General features: G+C 41.6%; 2 protein-coding genes across 4 annotated transcripts; one reads left to right on the forward strand and one right to left on the reverse strand.

The window, feature by feature from the left end:
- Positions 1 to 166: 166 nt before the first annotated feature.
- On the reverse strand, positions 167 to 16,902 carry LOC135487529 (sperm-associated antigen 17-like). 3 transcript variants are annotated; one of them, XM_064771287.1, is made up of 31 exons: positions 16,717 to 16,902; positions 15,952 to 16,092; positions 15,609 to 15,800; positions 15,093 to 15,264; positions 14,458 to 14,646; positions 13,964 to 14,148; positions 13,474 to 13,785; positions 12,850 to 13,264; positions 11,811 to 12,035; positions 11,414 to 11,578; positions 11,142 to 11,183; positions 9,393 to 9,568; positions 8,979 to 9,133; positions 8,453 to 8,637; positions 8,000 to 8,172; positions 7,485 to 7,655; positions 7,051 to 7,369; positions 6,490 to 6,930; positions 6,183 to 6,364; positions 5,566 to 6,034; positions 4,424 to 5,315; positions 4,077 to 4,234; positions 3,619 to 3,933; positions 3,227 to 3,265; positions 2,420 to 2,566; positions 2,131 to 2,229; positions 1,879 to 2,024; positions 1,497 to 1,757; positions 1,085 to 1,229; positions 716 to 846; positions 167 to 549 (listed from the first exon to the last, which is right to left on the reverse strand). In XM_064771287.1, exons 1-31 carry the CDS (start codon positions 16,795 to 16,797, stop codon positions 535 to 537), a joined length of 6,738 nt encoding a protein of 2,245 aa, XP_064627357.1. In that variant the 5' UTR covers positions 16,798 to 16,902; the 3' UTR covers positions 167 to 534. The 3 variants fall into 3 exon arrangements, with proteins under 3 accessions (XP_064627357.1, XP_064627356.1, XP_064627358.1); XM_064771286.1 differs by having other exon boundaries at positions 6,490 to 6,933; XM_064771288.1 differs by lacking the exon at positions 11,142 to 11,183 and having other exon boundaries at positions 6,490 to 6,933.
- Positions 16,903 to 16,955: 53 nt separating this feature from the next.
- On the forward strand, positions 16,956 to 18,861 carry LOC135487859 (enoyl-[acyl-carrier-protein] reductase, mitochondrial-like). Its single transcript, XM_064771981.1, has one exon. The coding sequence runs from the start codon at positions 17,009 to 17,011 to the stop codon at positions 18,143 to 18,145; it is 1,137 nt and encodes a 378-aa protein (XP_064628051.1). The 5' UTR covers positions 16,956 to 17,008; the 3' UTR covers positions 18,146 to 18,861.
- The last annotated feature ends 905 nt before the right edge of the window (positions 18,862 to 19,766 follow it).

Below are 19,766 nucleotides of genomic sequence, written 5' to 3' on the forward strand. Positions count from 1 at the left end.
ACTAACCGACACCTACTTTCCGACACCTACTTTCCGACACCTACTTTCCGACACCTACTTTCCGACACCTACTTTCCGACACCTACTTTCCGACACCTACTTTCCGACACCTACTTTCCGACACCTACTAACCGACACCTACTGGACCAAGAAGACAACTCGAAAATTGACCTTCATACATAAGTCTGTTTATTATCTAACAAACAAAACCTCAATATATCATACGTACACAATTTACATTGATATCACAGTTTATACAAAATATGGAGGGATTCGGAGGTGCAGCAGTGCACTTTTTACAATAAATGTGCATTGAATAAACAGTTCTGTACTTAGGACGGTATACAAATTTCAGACTTTCATGGTAAAATGGACGGCGTTTTAGCAATAGATATTGGTATAACAATGGAAAGGAGGAAGTCAACTCCAAATATAAGAATCACAATTGTCTCCAATTACCAGTACAATGCAGACTACATACAGTATATTCCTCTCAGCTTAGTCTCTGATAATGAAGGTGAGATATCCAGAAGTTCAGACACATATCATCTGAAAAGAAAAAAAAGAGTTTAGGTGAGAATATAATATCAAGTGTCGCAAAAGGACAATTCAGGGTTGACTAATAAACAAATCGAGTGTCTTATAGGAAGACTCTATTCCTATAAAATGCCCATTAAAGCTAAAGGAATAATCTTGTCTCAGGACAGCATCATACCTCATCCTTTCTTGGTCTGATTACTCCCTGCCCTCCGGGTGGCTTGGTTGAAATGAGTTGTACACCAGCCTTCTTGCCTCGTTGCAAATTTTTAGGATCTCTGTTGTCATACTCTGCTGCTGTCAGGATAGGTGAACAAAGTTAAGGAAATTAATCAAAATCGCTGATGACGAGGGTAAGACAGGAGGTAGACAACTACATGTAGTTCCTGTTTGACTTGTATCACATCAAATCTGTGGCTTTAGTGGCTGCTGTGGCTTAAGCATTACTACCACTGAAGTAAAAGAAATAGCAAAAGCTGTATATCCACTACTTAGGAATGCTCAAACCAAATCTGAGGACGAAGGCATTTCTTGAAAAAAAGGATATTTGCAGCAATTGGAAGAATCAGGCTGTCTGTCTCGGTGATGATTTCCAGATCATGACCAACACCGCCCACTCCACTGTTTCCTTCCACACCGACAGCAATGGCGTAAATCTCAATGGCTAATGTGGTCTTCATGCCTGCAGCAACCTGAAAGTGAATAACAAAGTGGAATAATCACTTCTTAAGATGTAAAAACCTTTTTCTGCATAATATCACTGTGTTTTCAAGCAAAGCCGCCCAGACAATCAAAACTTTCTCAAAATTTGTTGAGGAATCGATTTTGCTTGCCCTGGCATGGACAGTATGCCAGTCTGCTTTAGCCTGCCCTGGTGTAGACACTCGGAGATGTTTGACAATCTTATTGTGAGTAGACGGCATACTCCTTTGGTTTCGATGAAGCTCAGGCATACTTACTGCACCAGGTTTGTAGAGGACCTTCAGACCAGTTGATGGTGGTGGCTGCTTAAGCTTGAATCGACACGAGTCCACGCCAGTGTTTTTCAGATGAACAGGGAATTGATAGGTGTATCCCTCTCTAAGGATTCCAAAGTCGACCCTTTCTGGGAGCAGTTCAAATCCTCGAAGATCCTTCAGGAGGACGTGGCCCTTCTCTGTTGCCCCAGCTACAGAGGAGGTGAACACCTGTCGACGGACAGGATCTTCAACCTGAGCAAACTGAAATATCAATAATTTACTAGATAACATATCAATATCATCTGTCAGACTGCAAGTTAGAGAATGATTTTGCTACAGAACGAGGTTCTATTTCTGTTGCAACAATAAGTGAGATACGCACCTTGCCATTGGGTTGTGCCCCGGGCCTACCAGCCTTGATGTAGGCAGGCACCTTCACAACATACTGTCGTGGCTGGCCGATCACATTCTTTTCCAAGCTGGTGACTCGTGGTGATGTCTTATCTGGGTCACAAACATCATCAGGGCCTGAAAGAAATATATCGTGTTTGTAAGAGAGAAATTAACTAAATGTCAAAAGACTGTTATTATAACCCTTACAAATTTCAAGGCAGAAGGTTTTAATGAAACTTACTCTCTTCCTCTGCAGGCCTCTCAGGAATACTAGGATAATGACTCGATGGTGTCTCCGAAGCTTGGTTATTGTCTCCAGCATGTTTTGGCGTAGGGTTACCTGAATAATGAATATAAATATATAAAATTCTATCAAATACAAAAACTTTTTGATCCCGGCATTAAAATCTCCACATCATGATCAGGCACTCACAGCTCAATAACCAACATCACAATAAAATACAATCATCTGCATCATTGCAAATTCCGTAAAAGACAAATAAGTCTGACCACATAAACTGGTTACCTACCTGGTCTGTCTTGGACTGTTTTCTTGGCATCAGCATGAGCAGGGGTAGGGGCGTTCGGCCTGATTGGTGACGGGGAGCCCTTGCCCTCTGCATGTCCTGGGGTAGGGTTGCCTGGTCGAAGCTTGGATGGAGTGTTGCCAGTCACAGCTAAAAATGAGAGAAATAGTTGATCGATCACCAGGGTCTTGCAGAGACTTCTAATTCTGTCACACCTTTTAATAACTTTGTAACACGTATCTTGAAATCTCCACGGAATCAACAAGAGACAGCTACAGTTCTATATGCTCACTTGATAATGATATCAACCTGATGTAACAAAATACATGTACATGTAATAACAAAATAGCTGCAATGACTTGTAAGAAACCGCAGCAACAGACCAATGACGAAGTAAAGCAAGCAAAAGATTCAACATAGGCTGAGAGAAATTAGATTGTGAATGCACATGGCAATATTAATTCTGCACCTCGCCATATCCCTGCACCGACAGGAATCTAATCACAAACATGCAAGAGATCCATATATGCAATCCCGTTGAAGAGTTAGCAGCAGGACTAGTATTGCCCAGTTAGTTAGGGACTGTCTAGGACTAGCCTGGCATTCACTTTACCGAATTTAACTAATGAGATTATGCTAAGTTTAAAGTGACATGGACAGAGTTAAAACCCTCCCACTAGCTGAAGCAGTTCTAAAATATTTCTTGGCAATACTGGCAACGCATTGTGATTGTTGTTAGTAACCTGAAAGCTAATAGCTGACTGAATAGAAGCATTAAAACTACAGCCTAGGCAGGGTGGGGTGACCAACCTGTGTCTGAGGGTGATGGTCCAGTGGAAGTGGTGTTTTCTGGAATGTGAGAACATCATAAGAGAAAGCACAGTAGTGAAAGGCCTTATGATCAAAGTGGGATTTGCTTTGATCACTGGCTGCACAATAGACCTATGGAGTTGGCTTCATTGTATGGACAGCAAAGTGTTCATTACACTGACGTCACTGTACCTACATGGGTACAAAGTTGTTCAATGCTCCTCAAGCAAAGATTCAGATTTGTATGTAAGGTTGCAGTACATCACCTCCTGAACCGAATTATGAAGACATTCATGAAAGTCAACCATGAAGTGTACTCTCCAACCGAGACTTGAAATCACCCTGCATCTTTAACTGATGGATAAAACTATCCAGCCGATGTAAATACATACCAGGTTGAGGTGAAGCTGGGGTAGAGTGGTCACTGCGAGTGGCAGCTTCCTCTTCAATCCTAGGATCATCTGTTAACTCCTTCATCAAAGCCTCCATATCAGGGGCACGTGTCAAGAGAAACGCCTTGCCGAGCTCACTGTGGAAGTACGATGGTACGGCGTGGTGTCTGAGAGCGTTTCTATTCTCAGATTCCTCAGCGAGTTCTCTGGCATCGCGTTCCCAGTCAGCTTGAGTTCTTTTCGGTAAAGGAGTTGGTGGTGGGGTAGGAAGTGGAGGGGCAGTTGCCTTTTCATAGGCATCACTGATGTCTGACGCTGCAGCAGAAAACAAAATCATTGAAAACATAAGGATTTATTCAAATCTTCACTTCTGATTCAAAGACTTATCAAAAGAAAGGGTCAACTGATCATTCAGCAGACGTAAAACCAAGGACTCAAGAAGCACACATTCTACTCACCCAGTGCATCTGCCTTGGCTTCAGGCAATGCCTCAGAGATGAGATCAGATGCCATCATCCTCTCCTCCTCATTCCTTGGGTCCTTCACCTGGAGCTCCTCTGATGTCTGGTACCTCTGCTTCACAAACTCAGCATACTCCTTCAGACCGTCCTGAAGACTGCAACAATTCATTAACATTAGACTCAACATCAAGAAAGAATCCTGCTAAAAGTTTTTTAATAGGTTTTTCAGGGGACACACTAAAGTGAATTTCACAATGATTATCACTACATTTGAACGATAAACTATTGTCATTATTTATTAAAAGTAAACCTCATGCATATTTGACAAGAAAGTGACTACTCACATGCATCTTAGTTCTTCAGTGACTGGTTTGAACTGTACGAGTTGCCTCAACTCTAGCACTTGAGGACATTTGGGTGGAACTGGGAGTGGTGGAGGCTTGACTGCAGACCCCACTGCAAGACCTTGTCCAAGTGTGGTGCCAAATTCTGGGCCCTCCTTCTTAGCCTCCTTAGAAGGCAATGATTTCAAATCCCTAGAACGCAATCCATTTGGTACTATGGTAGGTTCATCATACTGTTTAAGCCACTGTTCGGAAATTCCTTTAGCTGCTGGTTTTAGGATGGTGATTCCCATGACTCCTGGATAATCAGCCAATGGATCTTTGAGAACAGCCACATTCGGATCAGCTTCTGCCAAGGAGAGATACTCAGAGATATCCTGGTATCGCAGCATTTCAGTACCGCTACCATCAGCATGCATTATAAAGAATCTCGGCGCATGTTGTCTGTATGTCACCATCCTCTTGGGCGGCGTTTTAATGTCAAGTATGTCATCCGATGAAGAGGAAAGTATGTCGTTATCATTCGCCAATGTTACGGATGTCTCCCCGTTAAATTTCACACCGAATACATTCTTCTCATTGTCTATGGTTTCGCAAATCATTTCAGAATGGTGACGCATGGTGTACACGAGTTCCTGGGTTACGTCAGTACAGACAAGGTCATTGTTTGGTTTAGGAATGTATGTTGACGTTCCCTCGGCGCTGATCTCCAGCTTGCCGCCATCATGGTAGTCCATGAAGTAGGATCCGTCTGGTAGAGTTTGGATGAAACTGCCAGAACCAAAGAGTGTGAAGCACTCCCCAGTATCTTGATTGAATTCAATAGTTGCATATCCTGGACATTCGACTTTGATGAACTTTTCAACAATAGTTTGAATTTCAGGCTCCTCACCTGAAAATGGAATAAAGAAGGGTTATCTTTCATGAATAGTGTCTTATGGTTATGATTGTCAGTTCAGCTCAGAGGCATCAGCCTGTGCATGTAGAAGTGCGAGTCCACTATGGTCCACTGTCCACCCATGTGGGGTCTTTTAGTTGTCCTGACATAACATTTACACTGGACCACTACTTATTACTGTCCCATCTGACAGATGCCAATTAAAGAGTTTAGGTTTTAAGCTCGAACTTGGTCCTCAACTTACCAGTCTCATCTGCATCTTCTGCTGTGATGGTGACCTCTGTATTCCTGTAGTACCGGGTGATACGGGTGCCTTCACTGTGCTCAACGATCATTGTACCATCTGGATGCTCCACTATGATAACTCGGTCATCGCGAGTAATCATACGCTGCCTTGTCTCAGGATCGGTAGCCACACAAAGTGGAACATCTTGAGCAGGTAACTTGGTCAACCCATCAGCCTTGGTTGAAATTCTCTCCCCGCTTGCCAGGGTTGTCATCCAGAATCCTGGCTTTTCCTCCTCCTTTTCTTCCTTCTCCTGTTTCCCACTAGGTTTCCGCCCTTTGCTTGCCTTCTTTGTAGGGGTTTCACGGTCTTCTGCACGTGGACTACGAGAGGCACTACCGGCACGTTGAGGAGAGCTGTTGCGACTGACAGGTTTAGGCAAGCTAAAACCACTCAGGCTGCTGACTTTGCCATCTGGGAACAACACCTGGAGAAAGGGAATGAAATTGTAAAACAAATAGCCTATTCCAACAATTAGATTCATGATCTAAGTCTCTGGGCCAAAAGTTCCAATCAGGTAGGCCAAAAAAGACATGATAAGCTCTATACATCATCGCCCCATTTTTCCAACTGACCTGTGCAGTGCCATCAACCATGGTCTTGATAATTGTTCCCTCCTTAGTGATGATCCTGCTACCTTCCTGCATGGCAGGCACTCGTCTCGTCTTCTCACAATCATTGATGCCACGTGATTTCAATGGGTAACTCTGTCTCACAACAATGCTGGATAGGCCATCTTCACACTCAGATTTTATCCCTGAATAAAACAATCAGACATTGATATAATGTAAAGCGCTTTGAGCGATGAAACAATATTGGATAAAGCGATATAGAAGTATTTATCATCATCATCAGGGTAGGGAAATTGCAAATCGTCCTTACCATAGCTAGCTTCAAGACCGTACTGCACGTGGAGGCCATCTGGACAAGTGATGAACAGTTGTTGGAATCCCTGCGGTGGAGGGGCAGCAGGTTCCTCAGGAGCATCCCCTTTGACCTCCTCATCCTGCAACGATGGCTCGGGTGTTGAAGCCTTCTCCCTTGATTTGTCACGCTTGCCCTTTGTGGGGGACTGATCCTTATTTGGTCCAGGACTCGGGCTCCTAGGCACGTTTGGAGGAACGTATGGTTCTGGCTCAGGCTTCTTGATATCTGGTGCTCCATTTTCTCCAAAGGTGCTCAGCGCAAGAACCATGCCATCCTCAAACTTTGCACTGAAGGAACCGAAGTAGCTGACACATGGTTTGGAAGGCTGCTCTTGGGGCACCATCTCAATAATTTCTTCAGCTTCTTCAGAAACTTCTTCTACCGGGTCTCCTGTTTCTGCTGGAAGGAAAGGATTTAAATTTAAAAGAAAAAAAGTTTGTTGACAGTGCTTTGTTCTTTTTCAAGTAGGAGAAAAAACAATACACTTTAGATAATAAACAATGATAAGACACAAACCTTCTTCTTCCTTCTCTGGTTTCTCTAGTTCAGACTTTTCCACCTCATCCGCAGGTTCTCCCTGTGGTGTTGGATCCCTCGGCGTGGCTATTCTGATCATCTCGTCCTCATTGGCTTCAGCATCCTCATCAGGCTCAATCGGGTCAACAACATGGATACAGAACATGTGGCCATCCTTCTGGACAGTTGTCTTGACGACGGAGGAACCTTGGACGAAGTCTGTCCTTTCCGTCCTGATCTGGCCTCCATCAGCTGGGAACAGTGTCGAGATAGAACCTGACGCATGGATGAGATCATTGCCAACATCATAGCCATGGAACTGGAATTAGATAAAGCGAAATGTCATGAAAAACATTGACTATCAACTATAGGTTAGCCAGAAACTATTTTGTTTTCTTACAGCCTTGTTGATTATACACAGGCTAATTACTTACTGGCCAGTATGGTTCCTCTTCCTGTGGTTCTTCTGGTTGTTTGTCCAGATCATCTTTATTTTCATTGCGGCTGGACTTCCTCGACTTGGCACTTCCACGAGAACCCGGTCGCTTCTCTTTGTCTTTCTTTTCTTTTTCAGCTTTCTCCTTCTCCAAAGCTTCCTTGTTTGCCTAGAGGGAGGGAAATATATAATTAGGTCTGAGAGAAATGCCCTACTAACCGAACTCTTATGAGCACTGTGAACATCCATTCCATTCCATTCTCAATAGTTAGCTCAAAATGACAAACAAGTTTGCCTCTCAAGACAATCATCAACAGAATCCAAAGCTTTAAAAAACGCTAAAGGTAGTACTTGGCAACTTGATCCATGTCAATTTCTGCTTGTCTAGAATTTTGAACATAAATGTCGAAGGAGGGAATGATCACTTTCAGAGAGAATCATCTCTGGACAAAGGTATGGAGATGAACAGGACATACTGGAGAAGGGCAGTGATCAACTGTTTCGACATCTCACCTTTTTCTGTGCAGACTTAGCCCTCTTGTCTTCTTTCTCTCTTTCTTTGGCCTCTTCTTCTGCTCTGATCCTATCTTGTTCCACCTTCAGAGCCTTCAGACTGTTGGCCCGAACAAACGGATCAGACGGCGTCTCGGCTCTCTCTTGACTGGACGAACGTGAGCCCTTCTTTGCTGTTAAAGGTGACCGTTCAATTAATCAAGACACCCTTCACAGAGATTAATATGATTTTAATATCAATATTACAAAATAAGGAAAGGTTCAAAATGCTTGGAATGGTGATCATACTACTGTTTCTCTACACTGAATCAAAAGTGATCAGATGCAAACTTGGCCAGAGGATACTTTCCCGCTGTATTGAGAACAGTTGCCCCAAACTACAGCAAATTTCATCATCAAAGCGGGAGGGACTCTCGAGTGAAAGCAGAGAAAAAGAAGAGAGTATTTACTCACAGGATGACTTCTTAGGAGATTTAGATCTCTGACGACTTTTCTTGCCAGAATTCGGACGTGATGACGCTGCTTCTTCCTCCTTCTGTAGTTTCTCCAGCTCACGACGTAACAATTCCGCCTGGAATTTAGCTTCCTCTGCAGTTGTCCATTCAGATATTGACTCGGACACATGCTCAAGGTAATTCCTGAAAAGGGAGTAAAATGGAATTTCAGACAGATTCTTCTCTGATGAGACACACTGACTTGAGCCCTTTTCTTAGACTGTTGTGTTTGCAACTCAATTGCATTTGAGCAACTCAATTGCATTTGAAAGTAGATGAGAAAAGAAGGAGGACAAGTCAAGTTGTCACATATAAACTATAGTCTAGACTTTCTTCAAAGAGGTGACACAGATCATGTCTCATAGCAATTTGTACTGAACACAAGGCTGCGAGTGCTGGTAACTCATTATGTACTTGAACCACTAATTTGGCATTCATCAATAGGCCTATAGTTGCAGTGGCACTGCCCATTCCATGCAAATTACCTGAATCCAACATTAGAATGGAGGTTACTCTCCCAATCCACATAACTCTGTAGTTCAGCACTGTGGGGATTGTGTAGGCAGATCATGAGGGTATGATCACGCTTATGATAGTATGTGTCGACGTATGGGAGACGCTCTGAGGCCTTCCTCAACACCTGCAAGAACAATCGAAGCTTGGTATTAAGGAACTTTCTTTTATGATAACTAAGGTCCGGTGACATTTGATGAAATGTGCAGGACACAGAAATTAACCAAAAAGTTAGAAAAGTGTCAAAACATATCAACAAGCCAAGCCCTTCACTGGAAAGCTCTTATTTGCACTTTCTATTGTTACCATGTGTGTTATACCTGATTTCATTTTGGCAAAACTGATAAGTTTTGTGTTGAAAAACTCAAAAAGTCTGTCTGACTCACCTGGAGAAGAAGTTCTGGTTCATAGTGTTCAGCAAAGCACCACTGGTCTAGATTCCTCTTCTCAGCATTAACAACCTCGTTCATAGACTCCTCAAGTGTTTTGTCAGGCTCAGGGCTGTCAGCTAATGGCTCAAGTGGTGCACCCTCATGATCGTTACCAAATCTCACAGAATGCACTTGAAAGTAGAATAGTTTACAGTCAGATCATTTTTATTATATCTAGATGTATGTTGCACTATCGCCGCGAGGAACCTACCAAACTCAACACCACAAACTCAATGCAACTGTAGAAGAAGATAGAAAATATTTGAAGACAATCAGCTCACATAACTCCTACCCATGGTCAATTGAAATTGCTGTGAGTGACTGGTAACCTTTGGGTACACATCGCCAAAAGCCATGACTGGTATCGAGTTTTTGATTTGTGGCGACAAGTCTAGGCAAAGAAATTAAACCTGGACACATTATACAAACACTTCTCACCAAGACAAATCTTATAACTGTCTCTGTGGCTAAGAACAGCCAGTACCAACGCTCTTAGCTCTAAGCTCTACACATATCTTCATTTTATCCTGTAATTGCTACTAATGTGAAAGTTACAGGTAAGTATCTTGTTGACAAACAATTAGGTTAAATGTAGCTATAGACGTTATTGTTACATGTACCTATACAACAAATGATTTACTCTAGTACAGAAGTCACCTGAGGCTACATCAAGGACACCATCACCAAGGCTAAGACAATGAAGATAAAAAACAGGAGCGTTTTTCATGACTGTGATATCTTGGTGTGTAAACCTCTACCCCAATCACCAATGAGCCCATATCTAATAATTGTGAAAGACTAGCTTGGTGAGTTTAGCACAAGTCATTGTCCATTCCATTTGACCAGGGTAGTCTTTACAAGTACAGTGATGTTGATACTCTTTATGTTATTTGGGTTAGGTTTTGTTGTAATGGACTACATGTAGGATGAGGGTCATGAAAATACATGTATATAAGGTTTCATTGTGGAACTTCAGGGCAATGCAGGGCTTGCTGGGGAAACATTTTGACAGAATGGAGGGTAAAAATTGCAGGCAAAGAACACACAAATCATGCTATTGTTTCAGAGCACATGATAGTGTAATTCATTCAAATTCTCCAACAGGTACCTTTTGGTAGAATGAACCTTCAGGGTAAATTATTATGTGGTGCGATGGTAAAGATAATTGCACACACCAAATATACCAAATAGTGCCACAACATTTCCCTGAAATTCCACAGCAAACTAAAGGGCAATCCATTGAGCAAATACAGTGTGGGATTTTGTTACCATTGCTATCAAAAGAAAATCTGTGCAGAAACAAGAGGGACAGCATTTTTTCTTAGCCAGCCCTCATTCACCCTGGTATGTACTCAATGATTACCCAACTGAAACAGTTGAAGCGTGTGCTACGTTGCAATGTGATTTGTCAGGCCCATCACCGTAGCATAGCCAACTGTAAATCAAAGACACCTCAGATATCAGTATCAAATTGCTTAAAACAGTCAAATCTACCATCACATATTTACAGATATCACAAGGGACATATGTATGGTACCATTATAATCCCTTCACTTCCCTTTAGATTGGCTTGTAACAATGAACTATCTCAACTCAAACAGAGATATTCTCCTGATGAGATCAAATCTATTTTGACAAATATCTGAAGGCCCTTTAAGTATGAAGATGGCTACCGGTAAATACACTATGGGTTATAATACTGACTTGTTCCACCAAGGGAAATTTTCCTGTCTGATATATTATCATCTGTGGAACAAAAAGTAATCAAACAGTGGTTAATTAATCAAAACAGAATAGAATTCTTTACACAACATACATGCATAATGCATCATAACAATCATTTTAGATCAAGCACTGCACACTTCATGAAAATCAGAACAGAGCATTCCCATTCCAGGAATATGACACTCCCCTTACTCATTAATTGGAAGTGTCTCAAAATCACAGAAATCGCATTGTTTAACTTTGATACACACCTGACGCCTGACTTCCTCTAGACTTTGGTCTGTTTGGAGAGCATGACCTTGACCTAAGAATGCCAGGGGTGGATGGCCTTGACCCTTCAGCGGAATGTGACCTTGAACCTGCCGTACTTCCATAGTTGCTATTGGACTTAAGATCACCAGTAGGAGACTTGGCACCTGTAAAATGTTTTAGTTTAGATAGAAAAAACAGACATTGCAACTATTTTTTTCATTAAGCCAAACTTTTACCTGATAGAAAGTGACCAAATTGATAAACAAACATTGGTTATACGGTCAACATCTTATCTTTTTAGAATTCCCAGCAGACAAACAGCTTTAATTCATCATACCAATGGTTTATTTACAACTAACTCAGTGGAAATAATATGGGAACCCTCAAAACAATTACCTGATCTTTCCCCAGAGGACATGGTCGAGACGCTTTCCATTGCTATGATTGACTTCCTCTTCTCTGAGACTGGTATCATCCCTTTGAAGAATGGGTAAGGGTCGTCCCATGGTATCACTGAGTGGTGCGCGCCTTCTCCCTCCTTTGTGATGATGAAACCATTGATGTCTGTGCTCGTCAGGTCCATGCACTCAAAGACAAACTGCTTGAATGCTCGGTCAATTTCTAAAGATAAGGAAAAAGCATGGGTTGTGCATCAATCATTTAACAATATCCACAACTGCTCAATGGAATCATGGTGTGTTGTTGAGACACGAAAGCAATAAATTGACAGTTTTAAGTTAAATCAGAAGTTACAGTATTTTATCTTCCATTTGAATTAAGAAAATTTACCAGGTACAATAATGAGGAAGTCAATTTGTGATAGCTTCATTTGTTGCACAAGTATGACAGTGTGCATCAAATCAAGGTTCAATTTCACCCAATTCACACCACAAACCCGAATGAAAGCACTTTTGAAAATGTCATTTAAAATCACGCTACTAACTTAACCTTAATGGCGTTATCAATGCAAGGAAATAAAGTTTTAAAATAAATGTAAGAAGCACATTTGTAACAAAATGTACCACACTAAAGAGATAATCTCACACCACAGCAATTTCAAACTCTTTTACCGAGATGAATTTTGGGAAAAGATGGCATCACCACTCTTAACAAAACTGGACGAGAAAAGGGATAAATGAAGTTAACACTGTATCTCCAAGGCCGATGTCAAGTTAAGTTGGATACCTGCGCCAACACTGTAGTCAAACATACCGGGACATACAAATTGATTTCACTCTTTTTTGTAGGACTGAATTGAATTGAATAGCTTTGTCAAATTTGACTTAATAGGTCATCTGTAAAATAAGTAATCTACAGATGTTAAAGCAGGTTGCAGTATAACCAATGAGGCCATGCCTGATCCGGCTAGCCCTGAAATCAACTGAAACATTTGGGATGTTAAAGAAATTTCTAAGAATGTGAAATGAACACCTACCTGATTGCGATAGACCACCTGTAGCACAGAAATGAATGAGTTCCTGTAGGCGTGCAGCCCTCTCTTTAGCTGTCCTGGATGAAGGCGCAGGCAGGTGAGACATACCAGCAAATGGCAAATACTTCAACATGGTAATCTCAGCCGTTTTAGGATTGAAACCATCAACTGTTTTCAAGTGATCTGTCCGGATGGAAATATCATCATTGGCGCTCACAAGCTTGGGTTGATTTAGTTTCTCCTGCGTACGTGTTGGGACAGCTATTTCAGGTTCTAGAGACTGTTGTTCTTCACTTGAGAGGGCAAGTTTGAAAGCTATCTGGTTGAGATGGCTGGAAAGTTGAGAGTCCAGGCCATCGGAATGGATAGGTGCAGGGGTTTCACTGGGAGGCTGGCGGTCTTCTTCAGTGGCTTGCAGCTAAAGAGAGTAAAATATCATCAATATCATGCTTTTGTCTTAAGGACAGCAGTACTTCAGACTGAAGTAAATGCCAGTCACTTCTGACAACCACTGGCTGAAACTGCCACAGTACAGTTGCACATTATGCCAAACAGAGGACTGAGATAATCTACACTGCATTCAGCCCACATCTTCCCCGTTCTTGTAGTAGTATCAACTATACTCACCTGCTCTAACATGCAATGCATCACCAGTTCCACACTGATGCTCTCCTGGGGTAGAGTGTTCATCAAGTCATTGTAGTATCTCATGTCTGCCTCGGGGGTCGTTGCCGCAGTTGCTACCTCTTGACTTCCAGACTTATCCAGGCCTGATCCAACTGATACAGCCTCTGCCATGGCTGCTCCTCCTTGAGGGACAGCAATAGGAACTTGAAGCAGTTTCATATTCTCCAGGTAGTTATGGTACTGTCTTTTATAGTCAATCAAGTCATAGCACATACAGGCGATGTCTTCATACAGGGTGGCAGCAAACTCGGTCTGTAAAACAGGAACAGAAAGGTCATAAACAAACTTCCAGCTAAGATGTGCAGACAAACTATTTAAAGTACCATCTCTCACCGAAATAGAGAATGATATATTGGAAGATACATTATGTACATTAATGAGTATCTAATTCTTCCCATGTCATAAGTTTTACATGATCCAAGACACCCACCTTTTTCTCATTGTCCTCCATGTTTTCTGGTATGATGAGGTTCTTTACCACATATTCCAACCTGGCAAGATCATGAAGCTTTGACTGAGGAGCACACTTTTGCAGAATTGGTAAGATGTCTCTCCAGAATGTCTGCACTTTTTCTTTTTCCGCATTTAACTTTTGAAGCTTTTCTTCCTCTGCGGCTTAAATATAAAAGTTATGAGGAATGATAATAAACGAAGAGCTAATAACTTGGTGACATTCTTCTATAAGATACACTCAAGCCTGATGAAAGTCAACTGCATTGATATGAAAAATGTGATGTTATTCCACAAACGAAAATTCCATTCATTCAAACTATTCAGATTCTTCTTCTAAGAATTCAATTTCGAATAGTTGCAACATACAGTCGTTACACTTTTATCATGCAAGATTCTATCAATGGGAATAGGAGTCAGTAGCTAGTTCTACCAAGGTGACTTGGTTATATAGAATTTAAACATGTCGCATACCCTCATCCGCTACTGGTGGTGGCACTTGTTGGTCATCTGTAGGCTTCTCAAATTGGGAGTAATCTTGAGACTTCACTTTGATGATGGCTTCTACAGTGATGCCCAGCTCGTCCAAGAGGGTGATCAAGTACGGCTCAGTGAATCCATGCACCAGCACATAGTGGTTTGGACCATCATCAGGCTCATCATCTGAAGAGATACACTATTTAATCCTTGGAAGGAAAACAGCATTCTCAAGACACAAGCTAGTCAAAATGATACTGGGCGACTTTATCACATTTTGATTCAATTACAGAATTTTTCTTTAAAACAACCATTATCAAAGTCATGGCTGGTAACTAGTTGCAATTGGGACATGTCATGCGCTTCAATTCAAGATCATCTGATTGTGCTTAGCATGCATTGCCTATGTTTGTTGATGTTACCACTGCTCACAAGTCATCTCTCAGAGATGGAAAGTAGCCAGGCTATATTTTCGACTAGGAAAAACTGAACCCTCTCACCTCAATTTTAGGCACCTCGTAACGCAGGTTTTAAACAGCGTCAAATCAAGCCATTGACGTTGAATTTTTCTTCAGAAATAAGAACATCTGCAGTAATGACAAATAAGTAAAATCCATTATGAAATTGCTCACCAATATATTTGCTGTCTAAGTCCTCATCTCCGCGCTTTCTCAATTTGCTCTCTTTCTTGGCAGATGGAGGATCTGGTGTTTTCTTGCCGCCCTTCTTCCCTGGAGACTTGGCCCGGTCCTTCTTGTCTCCCTTCCCTCCCTTACCACCAGGTTTGTCTTTTTCCGCAGCAGCCTGAAGAGGTGAAGACAGACATATTCAATCATCATTTATCTTTTCAGTTGATAATGCAATTGCACTACATCATAAATTAGATCATAGAGAGCTATGAAAAGGTAGGTTCCACTGTAACTCTGATTGTAGTCTACTCAGATGAAATGGGTGGCATTACTAACTTGAACCCACAGTAACTGCATCTTTTCTACTATGAATGATAAAGAAACACAATCTTGACTCTTGAGAGTCTGATCAGAAACTCACTCACACATTTTTTCTTCTGGTTCTGCACATATATGTATGTACGCAGAATTTTGGATACGGTATTACCGGTACATTGAAATTTTCTGGATAGTGTTTACCTTTTTCTCAGCATCCCTCCTTCTCTTGTCATTGTCCTTGCATGCCAGCAACTTGAATTTGACAAGTTTCGCCAGCAAGGGCAATGGGATATCTTCACCGGCATCAAGGTGCTGTTTGCAAGGTTCACACACTTCATAATTTGCTGGTGTTTCTTTGGATTTCTTGGATTTGGGATTGCCAAGATCGCGAACCTGAAAAGAATGTTTGATATCTAAGAATTAAGGCACATTTACATATGATTAATTAGATGACATTCCCAAATATTCTTTTATACCATCCTGAAGACAATAGTCAAACATTTCTTTTTAAAAGGCTAATCCACCTAATCAACCAATCATTTACCTGATTATAAAGTTCATCTTTGGAAAAAAAGCTGAACAATCTCCTTGTTCCTGCATTCACTCCAGTCCCTAATACATCAATATGACTGTTGTCCTCTAGTTTATTTCCAGCAAGAAAATAGATGTTTGCTTTCCAGTTATCCTGAAAATAGACATAAAGATTCCAATAGTACAATTAATGCAACATACAATATAAAAATGTTGCAATAGATAAGCATAGCTCGGCATATCTTCTGATAGATAAGCATATCTTGCCCCCACCCCAAGCAATTTTTTGTCTTTGATGTCATTTACCGGTACCTGGCCAGCGCCCAAAGAATTTTTTAAAAAGCACTCAGCAGTCACAGGGCTATTGCCACCTGGTTTTTCGGGGTTGCCAGTTGAGTTATTTAAACTCAAGTTCTGCCCCTGGTCAGCATGGTAAGGTACTGGTGTGGTAGGCCTACAGGTGATATCATGGTTGGTCACGCACACAAGTCAAAGGACAGGTAGAGTGACAGAGTCTCCAGAGACAGATTCAGAGACAGAGACAGAGACTGAGAGAGAGAGAGAGCGAGACCCGGTCTAGCTCTCTCTAGCGGAGGAGTCAATCACAATGAAAAGCTTTATAAGTTGAAGACCCAAAAGCGTAAAAGGGTTATAACATAACAACTTCCACAATGAATGAATCAATGACGATGAGTCTGAGTGATGACGTCACGGGCACCTGTTCACGTATACATACATGTATGTACAGCAATGCATGCAACCAGCACACGAAACTTACGTCGCAAAAAGGAGTTGATGCTAGCCCACTTTCCCATCTTGCTACACCAGCAGATCCACTCTTTGCACGTTTCTTGGACATTATTCTACCAGCCGATGTTGAAAACCCAACGATTAATCATCAACTTAGTCAAAAATGACGGAAAATTTGGGCCAAAAGAAAAAGTTCAAACGCTGGTGGCCGCCATGTTTGTTATTTTGTTGCTAAGTTCTCTGCGCAGGCGCTGAGCCAGATGAACTTCCTGCAAAAAGAAGGTCACTGTCAAAAGGTAAACAAGGAAAAGGGCTAAAAAATGTTCCACAAATTCACTGCAGTCGCCCGTGTCAGCCGTTGTTTGGTTCAGTTGAACCAGGTGAGGTGTACATCAACCTTCAAAGACACCTTTTCAATAGTTTACAAGAATTATGGTGATCCAGTTGTTGTGTTACAGAAGGAGAAACTAGAGCTCCCAAAAGTTCTGCAACCAGAGCAAGTGCTGGTGAGGTTCTTGGCTGCTCCTATCAACCCTGCTGACCTCACCATGATTGAAGGCAAATATCCGATCAAGCCAGCTTTGCCAGCAGTTGGGGGAAATGAGGGTGTGGCTACGGTGGTGGCGACGGGAGGTTCTGTCAAAGGAATCATCCCAGGTGACTGGGTTATTCCAGCAGGCTCAGGCTTCGGAACGTGGAGGACACATGCAGTTTGCAAACCTCATGAACTTCGTAAAATCGACAATGACATTCCTGTCGTTCGAGCTGCAACGATGGCTTGTAATCCATGCACGGCATACAGGATGCTCCATGACTTTGTAATGTTAAAGCCGGGAGATACCGTGATTCAGAATGCAGCTAACAGCGCTGTTGGTCAGGCTGTCATTCAGATTGCTGCTAAGCTCGGGCTGAAAACTGTGAACATTATTCGTGATCGAGAGAATAGGAAGCTACTGATTGAACTGCTGAAAGACCTTGGTGCTACAATGGTGTTCACTGAAGAAGAACTCCGCAAACCTGAGGCTAAAGAAGCTTGGAAGATTTTACCAAAACCTAGGTTGGCACTGAATGGTGTTGGAGGAAAAAGTGCAACAGAAATTGCTCGCCATATTGAGAAGGGAGGAATAATGGTAACCTATGGTGGAATGTCACGTGAACCTGTAACTATGCCAACTGGTTCATTTATCTTTAATGACCTACAGCTGCGTGGTTTTTGGATGACAGAGTGGAATCGCAAGAATCTTCAAACAAAGGAGTCTTCAGATATGTTGAGCTATATCTGTAATATGATTCGCCACGGTGAACTTCAACAACCTCTATGTGAAGTGACCCATATGCACAATTTCAAAGATGCCATAGACAATTCAGTTCGGCCATTCAAGCCCAAGAAAGTCATTATGTTGATGCAGGAGGAGGTTGACCTTCCGTCTGATAGATTTGAGGGAAGGAAAGTGTGAAGACGATTGAAGACTAGATTTGTAGCCAAGCATTTCTGTTACTAACTGCAAATTAAGTTGTGCTGCTGTCAAGAAGCTTTTATGTATATTGATACTCAGTGCTATAGCCATGACAGTGCCTTATTAAAATCTGATTAGGATACATGTATCAGATATAAACTGATGTTAAGACTGCTCTTGAAGTAGGAGATTAAATTACTACATATGTGCAATATCATTTCAAGCTTTTTTTCTTATGTTGCATATAAACTAGACATGGACTGGAGTGAGCTATTTTTAGTACAACAAATTAGATGGCCCAATTACCATCAACCATTAAATGTGTTTTGCGTTGATAGTTAAAAATCATAAGAGACATGATGTTATAGCCTTTGATGATGATTAATTGGCCCAGCAAATCATTGTAATAATTGCTTCCGTTGTCATAAGCATTATGGAGTGTGATGTTAATGTCTTGTATAGTTAACTTGGGATAGAACTGGGTTTGATTGAGAGAAAGTTAAGAGTTTAAAAAAGTTTATTTACTGAAGGTCACAACATAATTCAGTCTTTTGAGGGTTGTGAATGATGGCGTGGGAAACTTCTGAAGTCAATTGAGGCTCTTTGTGTGGACCCCTGGGTCTGCAAGAACTTCAGGACCTTGAATATTGTCTGGTTGAATTCTCTGTGCTAATTTGCTTTTATAGGAATAAACTTTATATCAAATCAAGCTTCAATCATCAGTATTTGTTCACATTCTTTCTCTACTAAAGAAGATCATGCAATTCAAGCCAACATAACAGTGGCACTAGGTCACTATTCTGGATACTTATCTTCACTGGTTTTGGAGAGGAACCTGCGATAGGACGGAGGAAAAAGAGCACTGTCACAAAGTCGCCGATTATATTTCAAATGGATGTACATTAGTTCGAACAAAGCATCTTGCGGTTGCTATAATAAGAAGACACCACTGTACCAATACGTTTGGAGACACACACTTGTTGTCACAAGTCATATTTATTGAAAGATCATGGTTAATCTGAACTTGATAAGACTGCCATTCCCAGAGTGGATGAAAGACATTGTTAAGACCAGCTTATATTTAAGAATGCGACCACCCCAAATTCTTTCAATGCCACAAGTCCGTCTCAACAAGCCCTTCTTGAAGAAAATGGTTACAATATGCCAAAATCAACAGAGGACACAACCTTCAATTTTTGGACACTGTCACAACATATTAAACAAAAAGAGGGGATGTTCTTAAGACAGAAAGGATGCTTGCCACAGAGCTTTCCAGGATCTGTCTTCCTAATCTTTACTGCAGGAAAGTTGCAACACAGCTTGTTGACCATTGTGCGACTTTCGACACATTTATCCTCTTAGATTTCACTAGGCATAAATTGTCACAATGAGCCTGCATCAATAAAGACGGTCACAACATGACATTTTTGGATACGGTCACAACTTATCATTAAACAAAGGGGGGGGGGTGTATAGACAGAGGGAAAGGACACTCGCCATAGAGCTCTTCGGGATCTGTCTTCCTAATCTTCACTGTGGGAGTCGTAACATTACTTGTTGACCAAAGGTGTGACTGTCACACATGCATCCTCATTAAGTCTCACCAGGCATTAGGTGATAC

The sequence above is a fragment of the Lineus longissimus genome, chromosome 5 (genome assembly GCF_910592395.1).
Source record: "Lineus longissimus chromosome 5, tnLinLong1.2, whole genome shotgun sequence".
In the NCBI taxonomy this organism is placed as follows: Eukaryota; Metazoa; Nemertea; class Pilidiophora; order Heteronemertea; family Lineidae; genus Lineus; species Lineus longissimus.